Source organism: Alligator sinensis, unplaced genomic scaffold (genome assembly GCF_000455745.1).
Source record: "Alligator sinensis unplaced genomic scaffold, ASM45574v1 scaffold1800_1, whole genome shotgun sequence".
Lineage (NCBI taxonomy): Eukaryota > Metazoa > Chordata > Crocodylia > Alligatoridae > Alligator > Alligator sinensis.
This window is the reverse complement of record NW_005843058.1, coordinates 275,699-296,267: the sequence shown is the minus strand read 5'-3', so window position 1 is coordinate 296,267 and position 20,569 is coordinate 275,699. Positions and strand designations below refer to the sequence as shown.

Sequence of the window (20,569 nt, the reverse complement as noted above, 5' to 3'; positions counted from 1 at the left end):
GCACCACCTACTACCCCATGCCGCCACCCACTGCTCCACACTGCTGTACTCCACTTTCCCACGGCTGGTTGCACACACGGCTCCAGAGGCTGCTGACGGGCCTCGCACCCAGCCAATTGCATGCCACCCACCAGCAGCCTGGAGAGCCTCATGTGCAACTGGATATGGGAAAGTGGCATGCAGCAATGGCACAGGGCAGTGGCACGGGGTGGTGGATGGTGGCAGTGGCCACTGCTTGTGAGCTTCTCCCCTCCCTCCTCCCCGCCCATGTCTGGCTGGCTAGGCAGTGGCTGTGTGGCCCACAACGGAGCAGCGCTGCCCTCACCCCCCCACCCTCCTTGGCCCTGCTCTTGGGAGGCAGTGGCATGGGGTGGTAGGTGGTGGAGCTCCATCCCCGCCCACCCACGCATACCCACTAGGACCTTTCCAAGTATCTCTAGGCATACACTTACCTCCAGATGACAACCCCTGCACTAACCCATTAATCCACAGGTCACCCTTAAAACTGGGCATAGACTTGGAATCTTTGACTCCTTATCCCTAGTGCCTTATTCACAAAACTGTTTTTGACATCTTTGGCATTTGGCTCTGGGATCTTTGGGCACTTATACATGTGCTCCAGGGTGGGGGTGTTTTAATTGGGGCAGCTCTCGGGAGCTGCTCTAATTATAAAGCCCTCACTGTATTCAGTGTCTCACGTTTCAAAATGGTGGTGGGGTACTTTAACTAATGCTCTTTCAATGAGCTTTAGTTAAACTGCCCCCACCGCCATTTTGAAGCACAGGGATGCTGAATACACAAGACGCTGCAGCACGCTGGAGCATTCTGGTTAGAAGGCTCCAGCAGACTCGATTGAGTCTGCTCTGATGCATTCTAATCCGAATGCATCGGAACACGTGTAAAAGTGCCCTTTAATTCCACAATGAGAATTAATGAGGTAGGGGCTGGAGCTAAGAAGAGAGCTTTAGCTCTGTTGCAGAGGACAGAGGGTTGAGTTCTGGGGACAAGAGTTAAAGCTAAATGGGTTGGATTCAGCATGTGACTTGTAAATTCAAGTTAAAGTGTGGGTGTTTGTATCTGTTAGGTATCCCTGAAAATGCAGTGTGAGCAGGACTTCTCAGCACCTCTGTATAATAAGCTCAATACAGAACTGGTACCCTGGTGTGTGCGCTGGGGAATCCAGGTTTGATTAAAAGACTGTGCTCCAGGAACCCCTGGGGGACCACATCTTAGGGTGAATGGTGTTACATTATTGGTCAAGAATACTGTAACTTACAGAGCTGATAACATGTACCAAGAGGAGCTTATAATGCCAGAAGAAATATAATTTGTGAGCTTAAATGCTAACAGTTTTAAAACACTTTCTCTTTCTCTTCCTTAAAAAAATTAACTAAGAACATGAAATATTACAGAAAATGTTAAAACAAAGTTAACGTATCAGATCCCAAGAATCAGATCCTCCCAAAATACTAAGGGAGCTCAACTGCCTTTTATTACATGGGCATCATTCCATTACAGTGCAAATAAGAAGTAATCTGCTTTTCTGAGAAGCTAGAGTGGCCTCTCCAGGGTGCAAAAGCCTGGGCAGTGTATATGGAGATACTGAGGGTGGGGAAGACAGTTATATCATGAGCTGGTTCTGTGGTATGAAGAGGACTCATACACATGCTCAGTCTCAGTTCTTCTGTTGTTGTCTCCCTTTCTGTCTTCCAGGGTCTTCCAGAAACCAGTAACATCTCTGGTCTGAGCCCCCTTCTGGAGGATCTGGTTGTGCCTAGTTCCCTGAGGCCACCATTTTAGTCCCCCCCAAGGAAGAGCAGAAAGGGGGAGTGACAAAAATTTATGTTTTCATCCAGCCGGGCCAAAGAGAATGGGGGCCCCACACCCAAAAGAATGAAGACTCGACAGAACAAAGACTCAGTACGTGACAGGAGAGGAGGAGGTGGGAAACCCAGAACTGGAAGAGGAGGAGAGATGTGGGTCAGGACTGAGGTGCATCAGCAACACTGTGTGGTGAACTAAGGATGGGAGTAGTGGGGTGCTTGTGGGGCAAGATTGAGAGGCTTCAGCCAAACTGGAACAAGAATTCCATAGCAAGGAAGAGCTGCAGGACAGGGCTATAGCGATGTGCTTTCTCTTTCCTTAGATGTCAATGCGGAGTGGACGGAAGAAGGAGACTCCTGGGCCCCGAGAAGAGCTGAGGTCACGGGGTCGAGCCTCCCCGGGTGGCATCAGCACCTCCAGCAGTGATGGCAAGGCTGAGAAATCCCGGCAAGCAAACAAGGTAGGAAAAGTGAGTATGATGCCTCAGATACCATAAAGTTTGTCTACACCACAGACTTGGGGTTCTTGGCACAGAGGGGCCCGAGTGTGTCCCCTCCACCTACACCCACAGGCATGTTCCAGACTCAGAAGTATGCCAGTGAGGTTTCTCCTGCCCTATCTCCAGTGCCTACTATCAAGCCCTTGGCTTCAGGTGGACCAAAGAGCAGGTGCTGGTGATGAGCCACTGCTGTGGAGCAGACATGCCCCTAAGGCTCACCAAAAACTGAAATCAGTTCCTTCACTAACTCTCCGGATCCCTCCAGTTGTTATCCCCCACATCTCCCAGTCCTGTTTTACAAGAGTGTTTCAGAAAGCAATTTTTAAAATAAAATTGTGTGTACAATCACTGGGAAACTATGTGGCAGCAGGAAACACTGATGACAGCACTGTTGAACAGACCCATTGTTTATGACTAGATGAAGTAGTGATGTGGTTCAGTAAAGAATCATTGCCCATAAAATGGTTTTATTTTGAAATTGCCATTACTAGCTGAAATACCCTTGTATTATTTTAGTGTTCACCAGCTTGTGGCCAGTGTTGGAATTGCTGCTGCTAATAGCCGGTGGTTCGGGTATGATCTAATCCAGTAGCATAACTGAAGTGCAGTGACCGTGGCAGCCCCCTGCTGGGCACTGACTTAGTGAGGAAGCAGAAAATAAGAACTGCCACAAGGCAGTGCCAGTGACACTGGCAGCTAGAAGTTGCCACTGTCCCTGTGCATTGTTACTGCCCTGGGCACCCAGCTGCTTTGTAAAGCCTGTGATCTAATCTGTCTAATGTCTCACTTCTGTGTCAGTCTCTGGATTGGATCATGGAAAGTGGGGGAGAAGAGTCATGTGTGACTCCCTCTTTTCTTTCTCTTCCTCACAGAAGGGTCGAGTGGAGGACTCCTGCACACCCAAGGGTAGCAAGCAAGGCCGGACAGAGGAGATTTCAGAGAGTGAAGGGGAGGACAGTAGTGCCCCCAAGAAAACCAAAACTGAGGTGAGTCCCTGTTCCCAGTGGCTCTTCCTCATAATACTCCACAGACCCTACCAGAACTTTATGCAGGACACTGATTGTTTGCCTGGGACTACCTTTGAGTTGTTCTAGTTAAAGGCATAGTGATGAGGGTGGGGCATTCTCACTTAGGAGTTCTGCTTATGCCTCTGATGAGAGCTCTGGGACCTCACCATTTAGAGCAAGAGACTGAGAACTGTGACTCCAGCTTTGGAGCAGGGGCATTTTTTTCACTGTGTGTGCACAGAGCCCCCAGCACACTGGGACCTTGATCCATCTCTGGGGCCTGTAGGCGTAAGTGCAATCCAACAGTAATACTAACACCGCTGCACAAGTAGAAAGTGGAGGCACGCAGAGAGGAAGTGACTTGCCCCGTGTCACACAGGAACAGTTGTGGCAGAGCAGGAGACTGGCTCCAGATCTCCTGAGTCACAGTCCAATACCTCAGCTATGAGCCTATGCTTTCTCTGTAGCAGAGGGATCAAACACACAAGCTGCAGGATGTATTCACATGGCCTGTGTGACATTATCACATTCTCCAGAATCCAGCTTCCACTTCCACTTGCAGACCTGTCCTTCCAAGCATGCCCCATGCAGTGATGTCCATCTGTGCTTACCAACAGCTGCCCAGAAGAGGGATTCAGAGGAGTCAGCTTCCCAAATGGTCCGAGTCTTTTGCTCTTTACACAACAAATGTGACAGGAAGGAACCATATGGGCGCATGTGGGTCCAAGTTACCATGTTTACTAATGATATAAAACATGCAAGATCTAATTACATAGACCCTGCTGCTCCAGTAGAGTTCTGGTGTCTTCTGAATCAGAGAAAGCAGTGAGTCTAATGGAGGGCTCACAAACTATTTAAAACGGGTGGGCAAAATATGGCCCACAGGCCATATCCAGCCCATAGAGGGACTTTGTCCAGCCTGCAGTGGGTTGCTTGGTCCCACCTGTCACAGATGCCAACCGGCCTGTGGCACATCCCGCCACCCCCTGGGCACACAGCAGGGTTGGGGCTGCTCCACAGCTGAACTAACTTTCTAGGCAGCCCAGGCAGCAGCAGCTCCTTCTGACTGCTGACGCTGCTGGTCCCAGCCCTGTCGTACTAGCGGGGACCCACATGCACAGCCCTGACCCTGGCCTTCTCCATGCCCATTCTGGACTCAGTCTGGTAGAGTGGACCAGCTGAAACCTGTGTGCACAGCTCCAATGCTGGCCTGCCCCAGACTCGCTGCCCATGCTGAGCAGCAGCAGCAGCAGCGGTGGCCAGGCAAAAGCTGCTGCTTGGCAGAGGTAAGAAACAGCCCCTCCCCATTGCCACTTCCAGGCCTTTCTTGCTGCAACCACCCAGAGCCTGGGCCAGGCTGCCTGCTGCTTCTCTGCACTGCCACCGCTGTCCTGATGGGTAGCCCAGAGGCAGCAGTGATGGCGGTAGAGAGGAGCCGCAGGCAGCCTGGGCCCAGGCTCTGGGTAGCTGCAGCAAGAAGGGCCTGACAGTGGTGATGGGGAGGGGCTGCTTTTCCCACATGCCAAGCAGCAGCTTCTACCTGGCTGCTGCTGCTGCCCAGCATGGGTGGGCAGTCCATAGCAAGCATAGGACAGGCTGGGGTCAGAGCTGTGTGTGCAGGTTCTGGCTGGTCTGCTCCGGCTGGGGTGAGGGATGGGGAGGGGATATGCCCTGTTGGTGGTGGCGGGGAGGAGCCGCAGGGTCTGTGAGCTCTGGGCTGTTGCGAGGGGGAGGGCAGGACTGGTGACCATCCCACAGCAGCTCCCCAGAACCACCTATATGGCATGTGGGCCCAAATAATTGCCTGCCCCTAATTTAGAAGGATACCACCTAATTCTCATATGCTTTTGTCCTCTGTGTCTTGGGTTAGAAAATCAGTTCTAAGGCTTTGGATATTACTGTCTTTGCTGTGACAGGATAAGTGTAACACCACAGTATTACTAACATTAATTCCCCTATGTGAATTCTTCTGTCCAGCATAACAGAAGCCCTTTCTTGGTCTACCTTATGTTGTAAGCCTTGAAGTCCAGCCATGACATTTAATCATTGGGGACACAAACCTCTCTATCACTCAGCCTGGAATGGGGGTTTGGGTGGCAATGGAGTCGCTGGAGCCAGAACAGGGAGTAGCTACAGGGAGGTAAACCCAGAGAAAATCACTGAAAAGATTCACAAGGACAGGGAACAAGGAGGATTAGAGAAAGGAAGATGAGAAGGAACTGACACAAAAGGAAGAGATAGCATTGACCCAAAGGGGAGCAGGATTCTCCACCCAGTGGTGAAAGCAGCAATAGAGGTACTGAGCAACTAACAACATAATTCGTTTTTCCATAAAGGCCACTTTCTCCTCTTAATTTATATGCAAACATCCCACTGCTTTCTTGGGATATTCCACCATGCACTGCATGTGCATATGTAATCCTGAATGATACCTTCATCCAGGGCCCATTACTGATTATGGGTTTCAGCCCTTTCTTCCAAAGACCCCCTGAGAGCTGACACCACTAATCTGTAGGCCTCAGTTACACCCTCTGTATGTTGGGCTAATGACACTGACCTTTCTGCAGAGTGTGGGGTCAGGACACATCAGCCCTTGTTGTCTGCGCTGTATTTTTTGCTATTCAGATGGAGGTTGCTAGGTTTGTTATTGATACATTTCAAGTAACATTGCCTTCTGTCCCTGATAAATCTGCTGTTGTTGCATCTTCTGGGAGATACCCATAGGGACAAGTGAGAAGTGGGTTGGACTGCCCTCAACATCCCTACAAATTTCAAAGAGAAGACTCTGCTGATTATAGGACAGAGCAATCTCCTGTAATGGCTCCAGCAGCACAGGCTGGGAGCTTTAGAGAGCAGACTCTGGAGGCTTGTGAGCCTGTGTAATATCTCCCTTCTCCCTCTGCCCAGGAGCTGCCATGTCCTCAGTCTCCCTCAGATGTTGACAGCCTCGATGGCCACAGCTTCAATGACGAGATGAGCAGCGACCCCCGGGACATTGACCAGGATAACCGCAGCACCTCGCCCAGTGTCTACAGCCCTGGCAGTGTGGAGAATGACTCAGATTCCTCCTCTGTGCTGTCCCAGGGGCCATCCCATGCCTACCACCACCCCCCACTCTTCCCCCAGAGCCCCCCAGCTGCCCCTCCTACTGACAGTCTAGGCCGTCCATCTGAGCCAGGCTTTGGCCTAGCAGGTGAGGTCCACCCTCAGCCCCCTGGAGGGAGTTACCACTCTCAACTTGAGACGCAGACTTCCAGGATTTTCCAGGCCCAAGCACCACAGCCTGCTTCTTCTTCCTCCTCCTCTTCTTCCTCCTCCTCTGCCCATGCTCCTCTTTATCCTACTGCTAATGTGGTCCAGGTTGGGGCCAAAGGCACCAATGGAGTGGGAGGCATTCCAGCACCAGGGGCACGTGAACAGAACCTTGGTGCTAAGCACAACCCTCCGCCCACTACACCCATCTCCCTGGCTGCCATGGGAGCGGGGCTGCCTCCTCAGAAAACACCTCCAGCCAACCCCCCAGCTGCACCCCCAGTCTCTGCCCCTTCCTTTCCCCATGTCTCAGCCAACCTGCCTCCCCCGCCAGCCCTGCGCCCACTGAATAACGTGGCTGCTGCCTCCAACTCTCCAGGGATGGTGGGGCAGGCTCTGAGTGGACACCTCCCATCACCCCATGGCATGGGGCAGGACAAGGCACCAGCCTTGGCCCCTTCACGTTATCCTTATGCTCCCCCACCCCCTTCCAGCTCCTCTGCTCAATATCTCCCACCTTCCCCTGCCCAGACCCTGCCTAACTACAGTGCTTCCTATGCCCACTCCTTCCCCCTCCCCAGTGCTCTCTCTGTCTCCAGCCAGCCTCCCAAGTACACCCAGCCCTCTCTGCCCTCCCAGCCTGTGTGGAGCCAGGGTCCACCACCGTACAGCCGCCCATTGGGCAACACCAGCTCCCATCCTCCTGCCTCCTTTCCTGGCCAGGCCTCCCACCACCAGCAGTCATCACAGCAGCACCACCATGGCCCTGGCAGTGGAGGGGGTGTTTCTCCAGCCACAGCAGCTCCTCCTCAGCCAACAGGAGGTTACCCACACCCCATGGAGTCAGGCACTCATCACCCTTCACATGCTGCCTATGGGCTGCGCCTCTACCCACCCCACAGCCAGGCCACATATAGTCAGGCTCCTTCAGCTGCTGCTGCCTCCTCCTCCACCCCTGCCCCCTCGTCTGCCTCCTCCTCTGCCTCTGCTGCTGCCTCCTCCTCCTCCTCCTCCTCCTCCTCCTCCTCCTCCTCCTCTTCCTCTTCCCAGGGCACATACCAAGGGGTCTCTGCCCACCCACAGGGTCAGAGTCCTGCCACCTACACCTTCCCCCCACCACCCCCACCTTCTCCCGCACATGGGGCTGGACCCCCAGTCACTTCTGCGTCTGCCACTCTCTCCACTGTCATAGCCACCATGGCCTCCTCCTCCTCAGCCCCCTATAAAACAGTGTCGCCCCCCATACCGCCACCTGCTGTGGCCCCCTATGGGAAGCGGGCAGCCTCACCTGTCCCTACATTCCAGCCCCCGCCTGCCTACAAGCCAGGCTCTCCCCCTTCATCCTCTGCTTCATCATTCCATGTGGCCACGCCGCCTGGGTACAGGGTGACCTCTTCTCCCGCAACTGCCAACTACAAGACTCCCTCCCCAACCCCCACCCCCACTGCTCCCCCACTGTCTGGAGGCATTGGAGTCCCTGCTGCCCCGCTGCCACCACTGCCACTGAGCACTGCACAAATTAAGCAAGAGCCATCAGAGGAGTATGAGCCCCCAGAGAGCCCAGTGCCGCCCACTCGAAGTCCCTCACCAGCCCCCAAAGTGGTGGACATACCAAGTCACGCCAGCCAGTCAGCCAGGTGAGAAGGGAAGAGGGAGACAGAGTAGAGGTGGGGAGTGGGGGTGGGACATGATAGGAAAAGATGGGGAAAGAGCCAGGTGGGAAGGACAATTGTATGCCAGGGCTCACCCCCACTGAAGTCAAAGAGTGAGACCTCTCCTGAGCGTGAGTGTCTGTGCTGGGCCAGTGTAGCCCACAGCATAAATAGGAGCAGGCAGTAGGGTACAGCCAGTCCAGTCCCTTCATGCCATGCTTTCCTGATGGCCCTTTCCCCTGGCTTGACTAATGGCTGCAATGTGTGGGTGGTGTTGTGGCAGTGCCTGCACCAGGTAGGGAAACGTTCCTTGGCCATTTGCAGATTGTTTCATTGCCCCTGGGTGCTGCCACAGTAGCAAGTTATGGCAGGGGAGAGGGGAAAAATCTTACACTGGGAAGTGGAATTTAGGCCATGGAGGTAGATGGAAGGGCAAAGGAAGAGGGAGTTCTGCTTGGCATTGTTGTGCACATACACCTTCTCACTTGTAGGTGTGTCTCAGGCCCCTGAGCTCTGAATGGAGATTCAGCAGCATCTGTGGCATGCAGTCCAGCACTGCCCTGACTCCCCTCTTGCACCAAAGGTTTACAGGGTGGTGCACACATCCTGCTTCTCAGTTCCTCTCAACCACCTGGCTTAGGGGGTGTGCTTCTGTGTCAGTCTGCTCTGCAGCCTGCATTTTGTTCAGATGTCACACACAGCTGCTTTCTTCCATTTTCAGTGTTATCATTGCTTTTTATTGCCTCATCATTATCTTCTTTATTATTACTTATTTTACCTCAAAACCTTTTTGGGAGTAAAAGGAAAAGGGTGCAACTTCCAGACTAGGTTTGGTGCTCTCAATCCCTACCTCCTCCCTTACTGTTGTTGTTTTTATCTGTGCCATGCAGCACAGCCATTTGGGGGACCCCCAATTTATTTTTCCTTTTCTGGTGACCACCTGTTATTTCTTTCTGTGGAGCTTGTTGTCACCATTTTCCAGGAGTAAGAGTTTCCTCCTTTGTTTATGGGGATGCCATCTCCAAACTCTCCTGGGTTTCACAGCCATTTCTCTTGCATTGGGATGGTTCCTACCTCAAACAGTCATTTTCATCTAAACCAGTCCCACATCTTGTAGACAGAGAGCATGGAAGCTCCAAATAGTCCTCCTAGAAAAGGCTACAATCCCAGAGTCAGATTTAGAAACCAAGCTTCCAGCCCAGCCCTGAACATGGTCTGGTGGTGTTTCCTCATGCCAACCTCCTTCCTTGGCATCAGCAAACTTGGTTTGATCTTTGTGCTTGAGACCTCGTTCCAGAGGTAGATCCCCAGGCAGGAGCACCTCATAGGTTGGCAGATGTGTCCTGTTTCATTAGAGAATCACTAAGTCACCAACCAGGCCCCAAGACTTCCCATATCTCAAAGACTTCAGAAGAAGCTTGTAGAGAGCTGGGTACCTCTATGGCTGTGCTGCAGGGCTGTAGTGTGCCTGTTGAACAGGTTGCTGTGTCATCCAGCCCTCCTGTAGAGCCAAGTGTCACCAACATTGAAGTCATAAGAGAAGGGACCTCCATAGGTCATCTAGTCCAACACCCGGCCTGAGACAGGATCATGCCTATAGTATGACCTGGCAAGGGGAAGGCAACCAAGTTTAGATGCTTTGTCTCTAGACTGGACCAGAGCACATCAGCAGTACTGGTTGCTCCCCCTGCTGAGAGAGAATTTGCCCAGCTCCTGCCTTCAGGTTGTCAGCTAAAATGGAGCTTGTTATTCCACAGGAGCCCAGTTTCTCCCTCCTTGATAACTTCTTGAAGGGCCCTGGTGCCAAGAGGCACTTTTCCATCCTGATGCTCCAGGTTTTGATATCCCAACTAACACACAGGCAGTTGGCACTGCCTGTAGAGGTTGCCTCCTCCACATCTACTTCTGACTCTGTCTCATGAATGTGGATGTCTCTGCCCCTACCAGTCTCCACATTAAGCCACCCAAGGGAAAAACAGCCATTATGACAGTTGACTATACTATACTGATTAACTGGCTGGCCATTGCCAGCAGGGATAGGTCCATACCTTTCTGGAATATCCCTGTTGGCCTTGGAGCTTTGGGTGCCTCAAGACCCCAAGTACTGCCATCCTGATTCTCCTCGACACCAGCCTATCCTTTCCATCACTGCATGCAGCCCCATGTGGGTCATCTTCTTCGCTGGGTTTATGGTTTCTTGTGGGGGATGCTGGCAGTTGATGAGATCAGTTGTGAGGGAGCTCGGTATTTTGTCAGAAGACCTAGCTGAACCTTCCTTTCATACCTTCTTTGATGTCTTGCCCCATCCTGAGCTGTGTCAGGTTGTACTGGTCCTGGAAAGTTTACCCAATTTGTGTAGCAAATTTTGGTGTCAGGGCTCCCTACTGAAAAGAGGGTGGACAGAAAGTATTGAGTCCTTCTGACGGGGGTGGAATTGTTCTGTTCCCCCGCTGCGTCATCTTCACAAGTTGTAGCTGTGGCTAAAGAGAGGGCAGGCCTGTACAAGTCAGTTCCTAAAAAGAAAATGCTCCCAGACTTTGGACCTCTTCCACAAACAGTCATTCCTCCACAAGTGTATAATTTAGAATAACGAAATAACAAACCCTGCTAGCCCTGTCTTTGAGCATATTGCTTCTGTAGCCAAGGATCTTCCCACAGAACGTGTGGACTTCATTTTTCTCTCTGATACCAGACGAGCAGTGGGTGGGTAAAATGTTACCTAGGCTGCATTAGAAAGTAAATATGACTTCTCACTCTGTGGCCAGTACATGAGAAGGTTGTATGGGCTGCAGGGTTTTGGGGTCCCTAGAGGTCCCAAGAGCTGTGGAGGATCTCCTTTTTGAAGGGCCAGTACTTTTCTCATCTAAAACTGACCAAGTCTTAGTCTGCCACAAGGATTCACAGGCTGTGTCCTTTGGACTGCATGTTTCTACCTGTCAGCACAACAAGCAGTACCAGCTATACTCCTCTCATTGGTCTGCAACTGTTGACCAACTGTGATGGTCAAAGCCAAGGCAAGAAGGTATGTTTCCGTAAGGACAGATCCTCAACTTTTTGTTCTTACCATCTTCTACCATGACTGTTTCAGCAGGCAGGAAGTTTGATGATGGGATCAAGGAATCCTCCCTTGCTGAACCTTTTGGCCTGTTTTTATCTAATTTGGGCCCAGATAACATTGGATCTTAGGGTTCTGGACAGTAGTTCATGATGACACTACATAATTCCACATGTTCCCTACAGCAAACCCTCCTTTCTCCCTCCTGCTTCAGGGGCTCTTCTTATGAATCCTTGTTGGCATTGGAAGCACGATAAAAAGATATCCCCATGCTTGAGGGAAAGGGGTTTGACAGTGGTCATTTCCTTGTCCTGAAGAGAAAGGGTTGATGGCATCCCATCCTGGCAGTTCAGTTGGTTCTTCTGTAGGTTACAACTTAAGATGGTGACACTAGCACCTGTCATCCTCTCATTGTACCAGGGGGACTGGCTGACATCCCACAACTCGTGGGATACCTAATTCCACATTTTCTTAAGACCTTAGCACACTCTCTGGGGTTTGTAGGAGCACAGGATCACATCCAACACAGGTACTCCCATTTGGACTTTCAATGGGCTCAGGGGTTTTAGCCAAGAGGCTTTCAGTGGTAGCAGCACACCCCCAGAAGCAGTGGATCACACTCTTCCCCTGTTTGGCTGATAGGAGGGGCCTCCACAGAGTACATGTTAGGGAATCTTCATGCAACAACCTATCTATCTCACACCTTGGACCTGAGAATCAGCCTGCTAAAATTATAGAATCATAGAAAATGAGGGTTGGAAGGGACCTCAGGAGGTCATGTAATCCAGGCTCCTGCTCAAAGCAAGGCAATCCCCAAATATATCATTCTAGCCCGGGCTTTGTCTAGCCAGGTCTTAAAAACTTATATGGATGGAGAGTCCATAAGCTCTCTGGGTAGCCTGTTCCAGTGCTTTACTATCCTAATGAGAACGCTTTTCTTAATATCTAACGTAAGCTTCCCTTGCTTCAACTTGAATATACAGTGTGGATACTGTTAAGACAGAGAAGTCTGTTCAAAAGTCAGGGTGAGGGACACTGAGGAACACTGTCATCTGTAGTGAAATTGTGTGTGTGCGTGCGTGTGTGTGTGTGTGGGGCCGGACATCTTGAATAACTCCAGTGACTGGTAAGTAACTTTGTTTTCCCAAGTGTGTGGTGCATAGCTGCCCTCTACAGCCCTCACTGCTCCAGATTTCCAACACACTCTCTCCCTTACACATTATGTTTCCTAGGTGGACTCAGCCCTCTGCATTTCTCTGCTGCTCCATCTCTCTTGTTCTGACACTCATGCTTCAGTTCTTCTCCTCAGGTTTAACAAACACCTAGACCGTGGCTTCAACTCCTGCTCTCGCACAGACCTGTATTTTGTGCCCCTGGATGGCTCGAAGCTGGCCAAGAAACGAGCAGACCTAGTGGAGAAGGTCCGCAGAGAAGCAGAGCAGAAGGCCCGGGAAGAGAAGGAACGGGAGAGGGAACGTGAAAGGGAGAAGGAGAGAGAGCGAGAGAAGGAGAGAGAGCTGGAGCGAAGTGTGGTAGGTGTCACCATGTCCCCCCTGGGAAGAGAATGGGGCAGTGCAGGAGCCAGTGTTGGAGGATCACAGTGCTTCCTCCTGGGGGTAGAACTGGCTGGGCTTTGACACTGAGAAGCTTCTCTCTGCTCTTTTGCAGAAGATGGCACAGGAGGGGCGTCCAGTGGAATGTTCGTCTCTGGGGCCTGTTCCTCACCGTCCATCCTTTGAGCAGGGCAGTGCTGTGGCTACTGTCCCACCATACCTGGGCCCCGACACTCCAGCTTTGCGCACCCTAAGTGAATATGCCCGGCCCCATGTCATGTCCCCCAGCAACCGCAATCACCCCTTCTATGTGCCGCTGGGTGCAGTTGACCCAGGCCTGCTGGGCTATAATGTGCCAGCTATCTACAGCAGTGACCCAGCCACACGGGAGCGGGAGCTGCGGGAACGAGAAGCCCGTGAGCGAGACCTGAGGGACCGGGACCTGCGTGAGCGCCTCAAGCCTGGGTTCGAAGTCAAGCCAGCTGAGCTGGATCAGCTCCATGCTGTTCCTGCTGCTGCCATGGATCCCTTCCCACGCCATGGGGGGCTGGCTCTCCAGGCAGCCCCAGGCCTGCATCCCACTTTTCCCTTCCACCCAGGGCTGGGTCACCTGGAGCGGGAACGGCTGGCACTAGCAGCTGGCCCAACCCTGCGCCCTGACATGTCATATGCCGAGCGACTGGCAGCTGAAAGGCAGCATGCAGAGCGGGTTGCTGCTCTGAGCAACGACCCTCTGGCCCGGCTGCAGATGCTCAATGTGACACCCCATCATCACCAGCACTCGCACATCCACTCCCACCTCCATCTGCACCAGCAGGATGCCATCCATGCAGGTGAGGGGCATGTGGGGACACAGAATAGGGGATCCCTCATTCTTTGTTTACTTTTCATAGTCTCTTTCTCTTCTGAATATCTGAACAAAGAAGATGGATAGCAGCTTTTCTCTCTTGCTGTAGAGAATAGGGTACGGCATAGCAATGTCTTGGTATTGCAGCAAAGTAGGTTTCTTCACTCCCTAGGGGAGTTGTGGAATATCCATCACAGGAATTTTTCAAAAAGAGATTGGATAAATTTTGGTCAGGAGTGATACAAGAGTAGCAATACCTGGAGTGTGCTGCAAAGAGCAATATCTGGAAATAGTTTCATAGTTTCATAGTTGGTAGGGTTGGAAGGGACCTAAGCAGGTCATCAACTCCGACCCCCTGCCATGGGCAGGAAAGGATGCTGGGGTCAAACAACCCCGGCTAGGCGATTGTCTAGCCTCCTTTTGAAGACCCCCAGGGTAGGGGCAAGCAGTTGGTTCCAGTTCCTAGCCACCCTGACTGTGAAGTAGTGCCTCCTGATGTCTAGCCTGAACCTACTGTCAGTCAGCTTATAGCCATTATTCCTTGCAATTCCCAGTAGTGCTTGGGGGAACAGGGACTCTCCCATTGCCTGCTGGTCCCCCTTGGCCAGTTTGTAGATGGTCACCAGATCCCCTCTCAGCCTTCTCTTGTGTAGGCTGAGCAGGTTCAGGTCCCATAGTCTCTCCCCATAGGGCCTACCCTGTTGCCCCCTGATCATGCGAGTGGCCCTCCTCTGGACCCTCTCCATGTCCACATCCTTCCTGAAGTGTGGCGCCCAGACCTGGAAGCAGTACTCCAGCTGCGGCCTGACCAATGTCGCATAGATGGGGAGTATCACCTCCTTGGACCTGCTCGTGATGCATCTGAGGATGCATGACAAGGTGTTAATCTAAGAGACTTCCCCATACACGTCAGAAACTGGAGAGGACAGCACTCACCAGAGCTCCACAGCCTGCTTGGTTATGAAACAAAAGGCTACGACAAGTTGATGGAACGGATGGAATGACAGAAAGGGGGGTTTTGGCTCTCCAGTGAGGGTGAGTCACATGGAGTTGTGTTGGCAGTCCCCAGGTTGCTGAATAGAATAGAGGGTGTTTGGTTTTTCCCATGCTTCTGGATTTTTCTGGTTGCCACACAGGGCTGGGAATAGGGGTTATTTTCCTTTCCTGATAGGCACCGGGTGGGTTTTAATCTTCTTCAGAAGCATTAGTTGTTGACTGCAGCCAGAGCTAGGGATTTTGACTGGGGTGTGCCAGCACTCCTGCTGGAACCTAAAGAAACCCTGGTAGTTCCTGGTTAGAGGTCTTGCCCCTCTGCTCAGGATAAGACTGATTGCCACATTTGGGATCAGGAAGGGATTTTACCCCATGATCATGTTGGTATGGACTGTGGGGGATTTTGCCCTTCTGTGTAGCAGGGAGCATGGCCCTCTTCCTTGGATCCCTCAAGTGTATTTTAACAAGCTATTTCCTGTTGCTGAAGTGACAGGACACTGACCGTGTCCTCATCCCCCTGTTTTACCTGTGGCAAGTTAGGATGTTCTTGAAGGTTTTGGGTACTATGCCTGATAGTTGTAGGTGAGGGTTGCTCATGCACTTTTAATAGTAAGTTAGACCAGGATGCCAGTTTACCCTGCCTCCCTGACTGGATCCAGATGCAGGGCTCCTCTCAGGCTAGATGTGGGAGTGGTGGTGGCTGCAGAGGTTAACGTAGTCATTGCTCACCTCCTGCCACTAATACGTTACTTGCAGGCCTCTATGTCCCAGTTTTTGGTGGCAGGCCCTGCACATCATTGGCCCCACCTCTAATTTCTGATTCCTGTATGAGTCCTGTGGGCCACATGGCTTGACTCCATGGGCCACAAGTTTGACAGCCCTGACTTACAAAAACACTTGTTTAGGATGGATTAGATAGGGATGATCCTGCCCTGGAGCAGGGGTGTGGACTAGGTGACCTCCTGAGGTCCCTTCAAACCCAACTTTGGTGTTACTTTATGATTCTGCACCAGAAGATTCAGATGCTTCTGAGAGCAGGTTCTAGCCCTCAGGTCACTTGTAGAGGTCTTCTTATCTACACACAGCTGTTCTGCCCTTCTCCAGGCATTCCAGGCTCTGAGAACCATGCTTGCTCTACGGCCTAGGACAGGATCAGCTCACCTGTTTCAATGTGAATGTAGGTGTAAGGCATGAACATCACAGCTGCATTGGCTCCATTGGCTGTCCTAATGCAGCCCCACAGCACTCAGCAGAAGCTCTGAGCACTGACTGTGTTAAATGTGAAACTATGTAATTGCTGGATCTGTGTTGGCCCACCAAACACTAAGGCTGCACTCAGATAGCTCAATTTCTCTGCCCCCTACAGAATAAGACTGATTAGCCAAAACCTGGCTGGCTCTGTCCAGCCATCCACCATCCAATATCACAAGACCTTCTTCAAATATTTGCTTTTAAATTTACAGTATAGAACCACTTCTAGTTGTAATTTCCTTAAGTTTTGGACTTGTGGGTCTTCAACATCTGAAAAACATAAGCCAGAGCTCCACAGCCAGCTTGGTTATGAAACAACTGTTTCATTACATGTGTTCACAGACTAGCCAATATGTGACCAAGACTAGCCAATAATGTGACCAAGAATGGCTGCCAAAACTGGGACCATATAAACCCACATACACACAGAATCATATATGCCCTGACAACTAGTATCCAGTGCTGAGGGGAATGCAGGGGTCCTAGCAGCAATGGACACAGAAACACCCTAGCCCATAGAAATTCCTGCTCTGCTCAACTGCAGGTGGTTTATACTGTGTGAGGCACTGGGAGTAGAGCATATTTCACCAATTGGGCTACACAGAACGAGCTGAAGAGATGTCCTCCCTACTGCACTTCCCTCCAGCATCTAGCACCCTCTATTGATTTATCCATGTTCCAAATTATGTGTGTTCACAGACTAGCCAATACTTTCGAACATGAAACCTAAGGCTAAGCCTCTAAATTATATGTTGTATGTTAGCCACCCAAAACAGAGGCCCTCAAAGTGAAAGGTAATTTAAAAAGTATCCCTTCTGGTGCATGAGCCTTATGTTGTGCAAGAAGCAAGATTTGTTTGACCATATCTTTTACTGGCTGAACTACATAGTTTGGAGAGATATTAGATGAACCATAGGGCACAAAATGTCCTTTAGGTCCAGGAAAGAAGCAGATACAGCCTAAGTTAAATACCTGAGTGAGCGGTTATCTCTGCTTACATCTCATTATGTAAGTGAGAGTTGTCACTTAAGAAGGAAAGTGTGCACTGAACCTGTAGAGCAATGAGAACTTAACTATGTAATTACTGACTGAATAAAGACTAGTTGAGATAGCTATACCTAATTTTGTAAAAAGCATAAAGCCATTCAAAAGGAAATAGGGCTATTATTACTTGTGGAATACAGAGAAGTTATCAGAGGGAGTAGGTACAGTAATTGTAATGAGTCATGAAATCATTGTCTGTGTTAATTTTGTGTTTTTTAGTGTCCAGCAAAGCTACAAATTTTTGTTCCTAGGACCTACTTCTGCATGCAATAAGCTACAATACGTGCATCCACATCCAGCTTTAGGGAGATGTGCCTGGCACTTTGGAACATAGGAAGTGCCAAAATGTTGAGATATATAGTTGCAGCTAAGAGGGGTGTATACATGGACAGGCAGAGCCAGTTTACACAAACCTGGCTGTATAGTGAGGACACAAAGAGCAAGTTCAGAAATGAATGATACTAAAATTGAATAACTGCATCATCTAATCTTGAAATGGATCTGTCCCTAATACAGAGCTGTCTTCTGTCAGTCTGTATGGCTGTCTGTCTTATACTCTTCCCTTTTGTTTCTTTCTGCATTTCCCTACTTTGCTTCTGAGGTAGCACAACCCAGTAACCAGTTGGTATTTTTTGTCACCAGCCTCAGCCTCTGTTCACCCCCTTATTGACCCACTGGCATCAGGGTCACATCTCACTCGGATACCGTACCCAGCTGGTACCATCCCCAACCCACTACTTCCTCACCCCCTCCATGAGAATGAAGTGCTGCGCCACCAGCTTTTTGGTAAGAACACCAGTGGCAGCTGTGAGCCACATGTGAAGGGCACTGACACCGCAAAAGGGTAGAAATTAGATAACAGGGAAGGCTGCAGGTTCAAATGGAGATGCATGAACAGAGTTGTGCAGTGTTGCAGGGCAGGGAGTGGAAAATCAGGAGGCCAGCATGTCAGAATTGAGGGGCATTGACAGGACTTTGACAGGGAGCCCAGGTGTGGAATAGACATGGGTGGATTGGGTGTGGGTTGTGCTGGGTCATCATGACAGAATCAGGGGAGAATGGGTAAGGATGGGTCTGGTAGGTTGACTTGATCTGCTCTTTCTCCCTGAATGCAGCTGCCCCCTACAGGGACCTGCCAGGATCTCTCTCTGCTCCCATGTCAGCAGCTCATCAACTCCAGGCCATGCACGCACAGTCGGCAGAACTGCAGCGTTTGGCTTTGGAGCAGCAGCAGTGGCTCCATGCCCATCACCCTTTGCATGGAGTGCCGCTTCCTACACAGGAGGATTATTACAGGTAAAAAGAAGCCACAGCCTTTCAGGGTTAGGTAAATGGGATGCTTAACTTTCACCTCTTGGGCACCAGTTCAAATCTAGCTGAAGAATGGGAGAGTTGGTGCAGTCAAGGAATAGGAGGGTTAGTCCTTTGGTTTGGGGCAGTGGCTGTAGTCTGAACTGAACTCTGAGGGCACGCAGAGTTCACTTCTAGGTCACAAGGTCTAGGTTAAATATGTTCACTTGTAAGTCACAAGTTCCATTGTAGGCCCATGGTAATAATTGGATGCCATTCACATATGACAAGTATTGATTGGCCTTTGGGCAAAATGAGTACGTGGGGTCTTGGCCCTGTTCGTAAGAAGACAAAGGTATATGTGACAAAAGCTAGTATTGGTACTAACCCTCACTGATTCCCTTGTGGGTTAAGGACTGAAAGGCTCATAGAGATTGAACTCTTCTTCTCTGCAAGGACCCTTCCCTGGGCAGCAGCACTGGGAACGGTACACTGATAGGGAATAATTATCTCTGATTTGCAGACAGACAAGGTTTTACTTTCCTAAGAATTTTAAAGGATTCAGTTTTGAGCCAGTATCTTCACTGGGGGCAGATTCATTTTTACTAAAAGGCTCAGTACAATTTGCTTTATTAAACTTGTGTTCTTTCCACCCCCCCCCCTCTCTCTGCCTCTTGTCCTCTGTACTCCTTTTCTTTCACCTCTGCCAGTCACCTGAAGAAAGAAAGTGACAAACCCCTTTAAATGAAACTCAACCCTTGCAATGATATCATCACATCTCCCTCTCCAGAGAGAAACAATCAATCAACCAAATCTTGGGAGAGGGGAAGCTGCAGAGTGATGAATCCTGGGCCTGTTCAGCACAGTGAAAGAGAAGGAAGGATGGAAAGAACAAGATGACCATCCTGGGAGCAGAGAGGAGGGGAGAGAAGTGGGGAGGGAGTGAGATGCCTAAAAAATGTTTGGAACCATGGCATGACTTCAAGAGGGGCACTGAGAAAGACAAAGTTAATATGACAAAGAGCTTGAAGTACAAGGAATTGTGGGGATTCAAAATGGCTGCTGTTCCAGAATCTCTTTTGAGAGAGTGGTTGTACCTAATAAAAAAAACAAAAGTACGAAGTATGATGGGACCTTTCTATACGTGGTGGTAGCCTTTTCTGCTTCCCTGCATGAGCAGATATGGCCAAGAGGCAGACCCTCAGAACCTGATGTGAACTTTTTTTCAAAATGCCTCCCACCCTGCTATTTTGGATGTGAGATATGGCCTAGAGATGCAAAGCATCATGGGACTTTTGGAAACTGGCCAATGTGGCTTCCTACTCTCCGAACCCACTTTGGGAATGAACATGGCAAAGAGACGCAAAGCACTATTGGAACTCTTCAAATGGCCACTTCTACTTTCCCACCCAACCCCTGAGGGACTGGCCTGGCTATGAGGTGCAAAGCACCATGGGACTGTTTTCAAGATGGTGGCTGTGCTTTCCCCCACCTCGAGGGAACAGGTATGGCCAGCAGGTGCAAAGCACCATGGGACTGTGTTCGAGATGGTGGCTGCCTCTTTCCCCTCTCTTATTCCAGTTGATGTACTTTTAATCCATGCACATCCCATTAGACGTGGCAGTTTTGCGTAGCAATGTGTGACTTCCCAGTCCCCACGTGCGTGTCTGATCTCACAGTTGTATATCTCAGTCTGTCTGTGTGAGTGTGTGTGTGTGTATATGTATGTGTGTGTGTATATATGTACACACATACACACCCACACATTATATATACCCGCACACACACATGCATATATATATATATAAATATATATATATATATATTTACTTAAAACATTAAAAAGAGAAAAGGAAAAACAAGAAAGAGAGCTCTGGGGAAACACCCCAATGAAGTCCTCCATGCACTCAGAACCCCGAACACACATTCTAATAATTTATATATAAAATATATATATGAAGCTCTTACAAACAAACAAAACAAAACCCTTCCAGAAACGGACTCTGTGGTTTTCATTTAAGTGCCTGGGGGCCCTGCAGCGAGCGAGGCGCACAGAGAGGCAGGCAGAGGCTTGAAGGGCAGTGCCCCCTCCGCCCTGCCTGGCAGGAGATGGGGTGAGCTGGTGATGAGGCACAGAGCCCCCTGGGGCGCCCTCCCCAGCACAAGGCCCGTGCTATTGATGGGGGCGCGTGAGGCCCCAGCTGCAAGGCCAGGCCAGAGAGGCCAGGAGCGTGCACCGCCGCACCTGGACTGGGAGGTAGGGGGGGGGGGCGGGGCCTACACCCAGCGATGGCGCAACCTG

The 20,569-nt window shown here is 50.5% G+C and overlaps 1 protein-coding gene across 4 annotated transcripts; it reads left to right on the top strand.

Annotated features, from left to right (window-relative positions):
• The first annotated feature begins 1,713 nt into the window (after window positions 1-1,713).
• ATN1 (atrophin 1) lies at window positions 1,714-19,389 on the top strand. Of its 4 annotated transcripts, none has more exons than XM_025193491.1 (9): window positions 1,714-1,920; window positions 2,147-2,284; window positions 3,196-3,309; window positions 6,238-8,219; window positions 12,599-12,821; window positions 12,958-13,675; window positions 17,620-17,763; window positions 18,093-18,273; window positions 18,978-19,389. In XM_025193491.1, exons 1-9 carry the CDS (start codon window positions 1,843-1,845, stop codon window positions 19,009-19,011), a joined length of 3,612 nt encoding a protein of 1,203 aa, XP_025049276.1. In that variant the 5' UTR covers window positions 1,714-1,842; the 3' UTR covers window positions 19,012-19,389. The 4 variants fall into 4 exon arrangements, with proteins under 4 accessions (XP_025049276.1, XP_025049275.1, XP_025049274.1 ...); XM_025193490.1 differs by having other exon boundaries at window positions 2,147-2,293; XM_025193489.1 differs by having other exon boundaries at window positions 1,714-1,992.
• The last annotated feature ends 1,180 nt before the right edge of the window (window positions 19,390-20,569 follow it).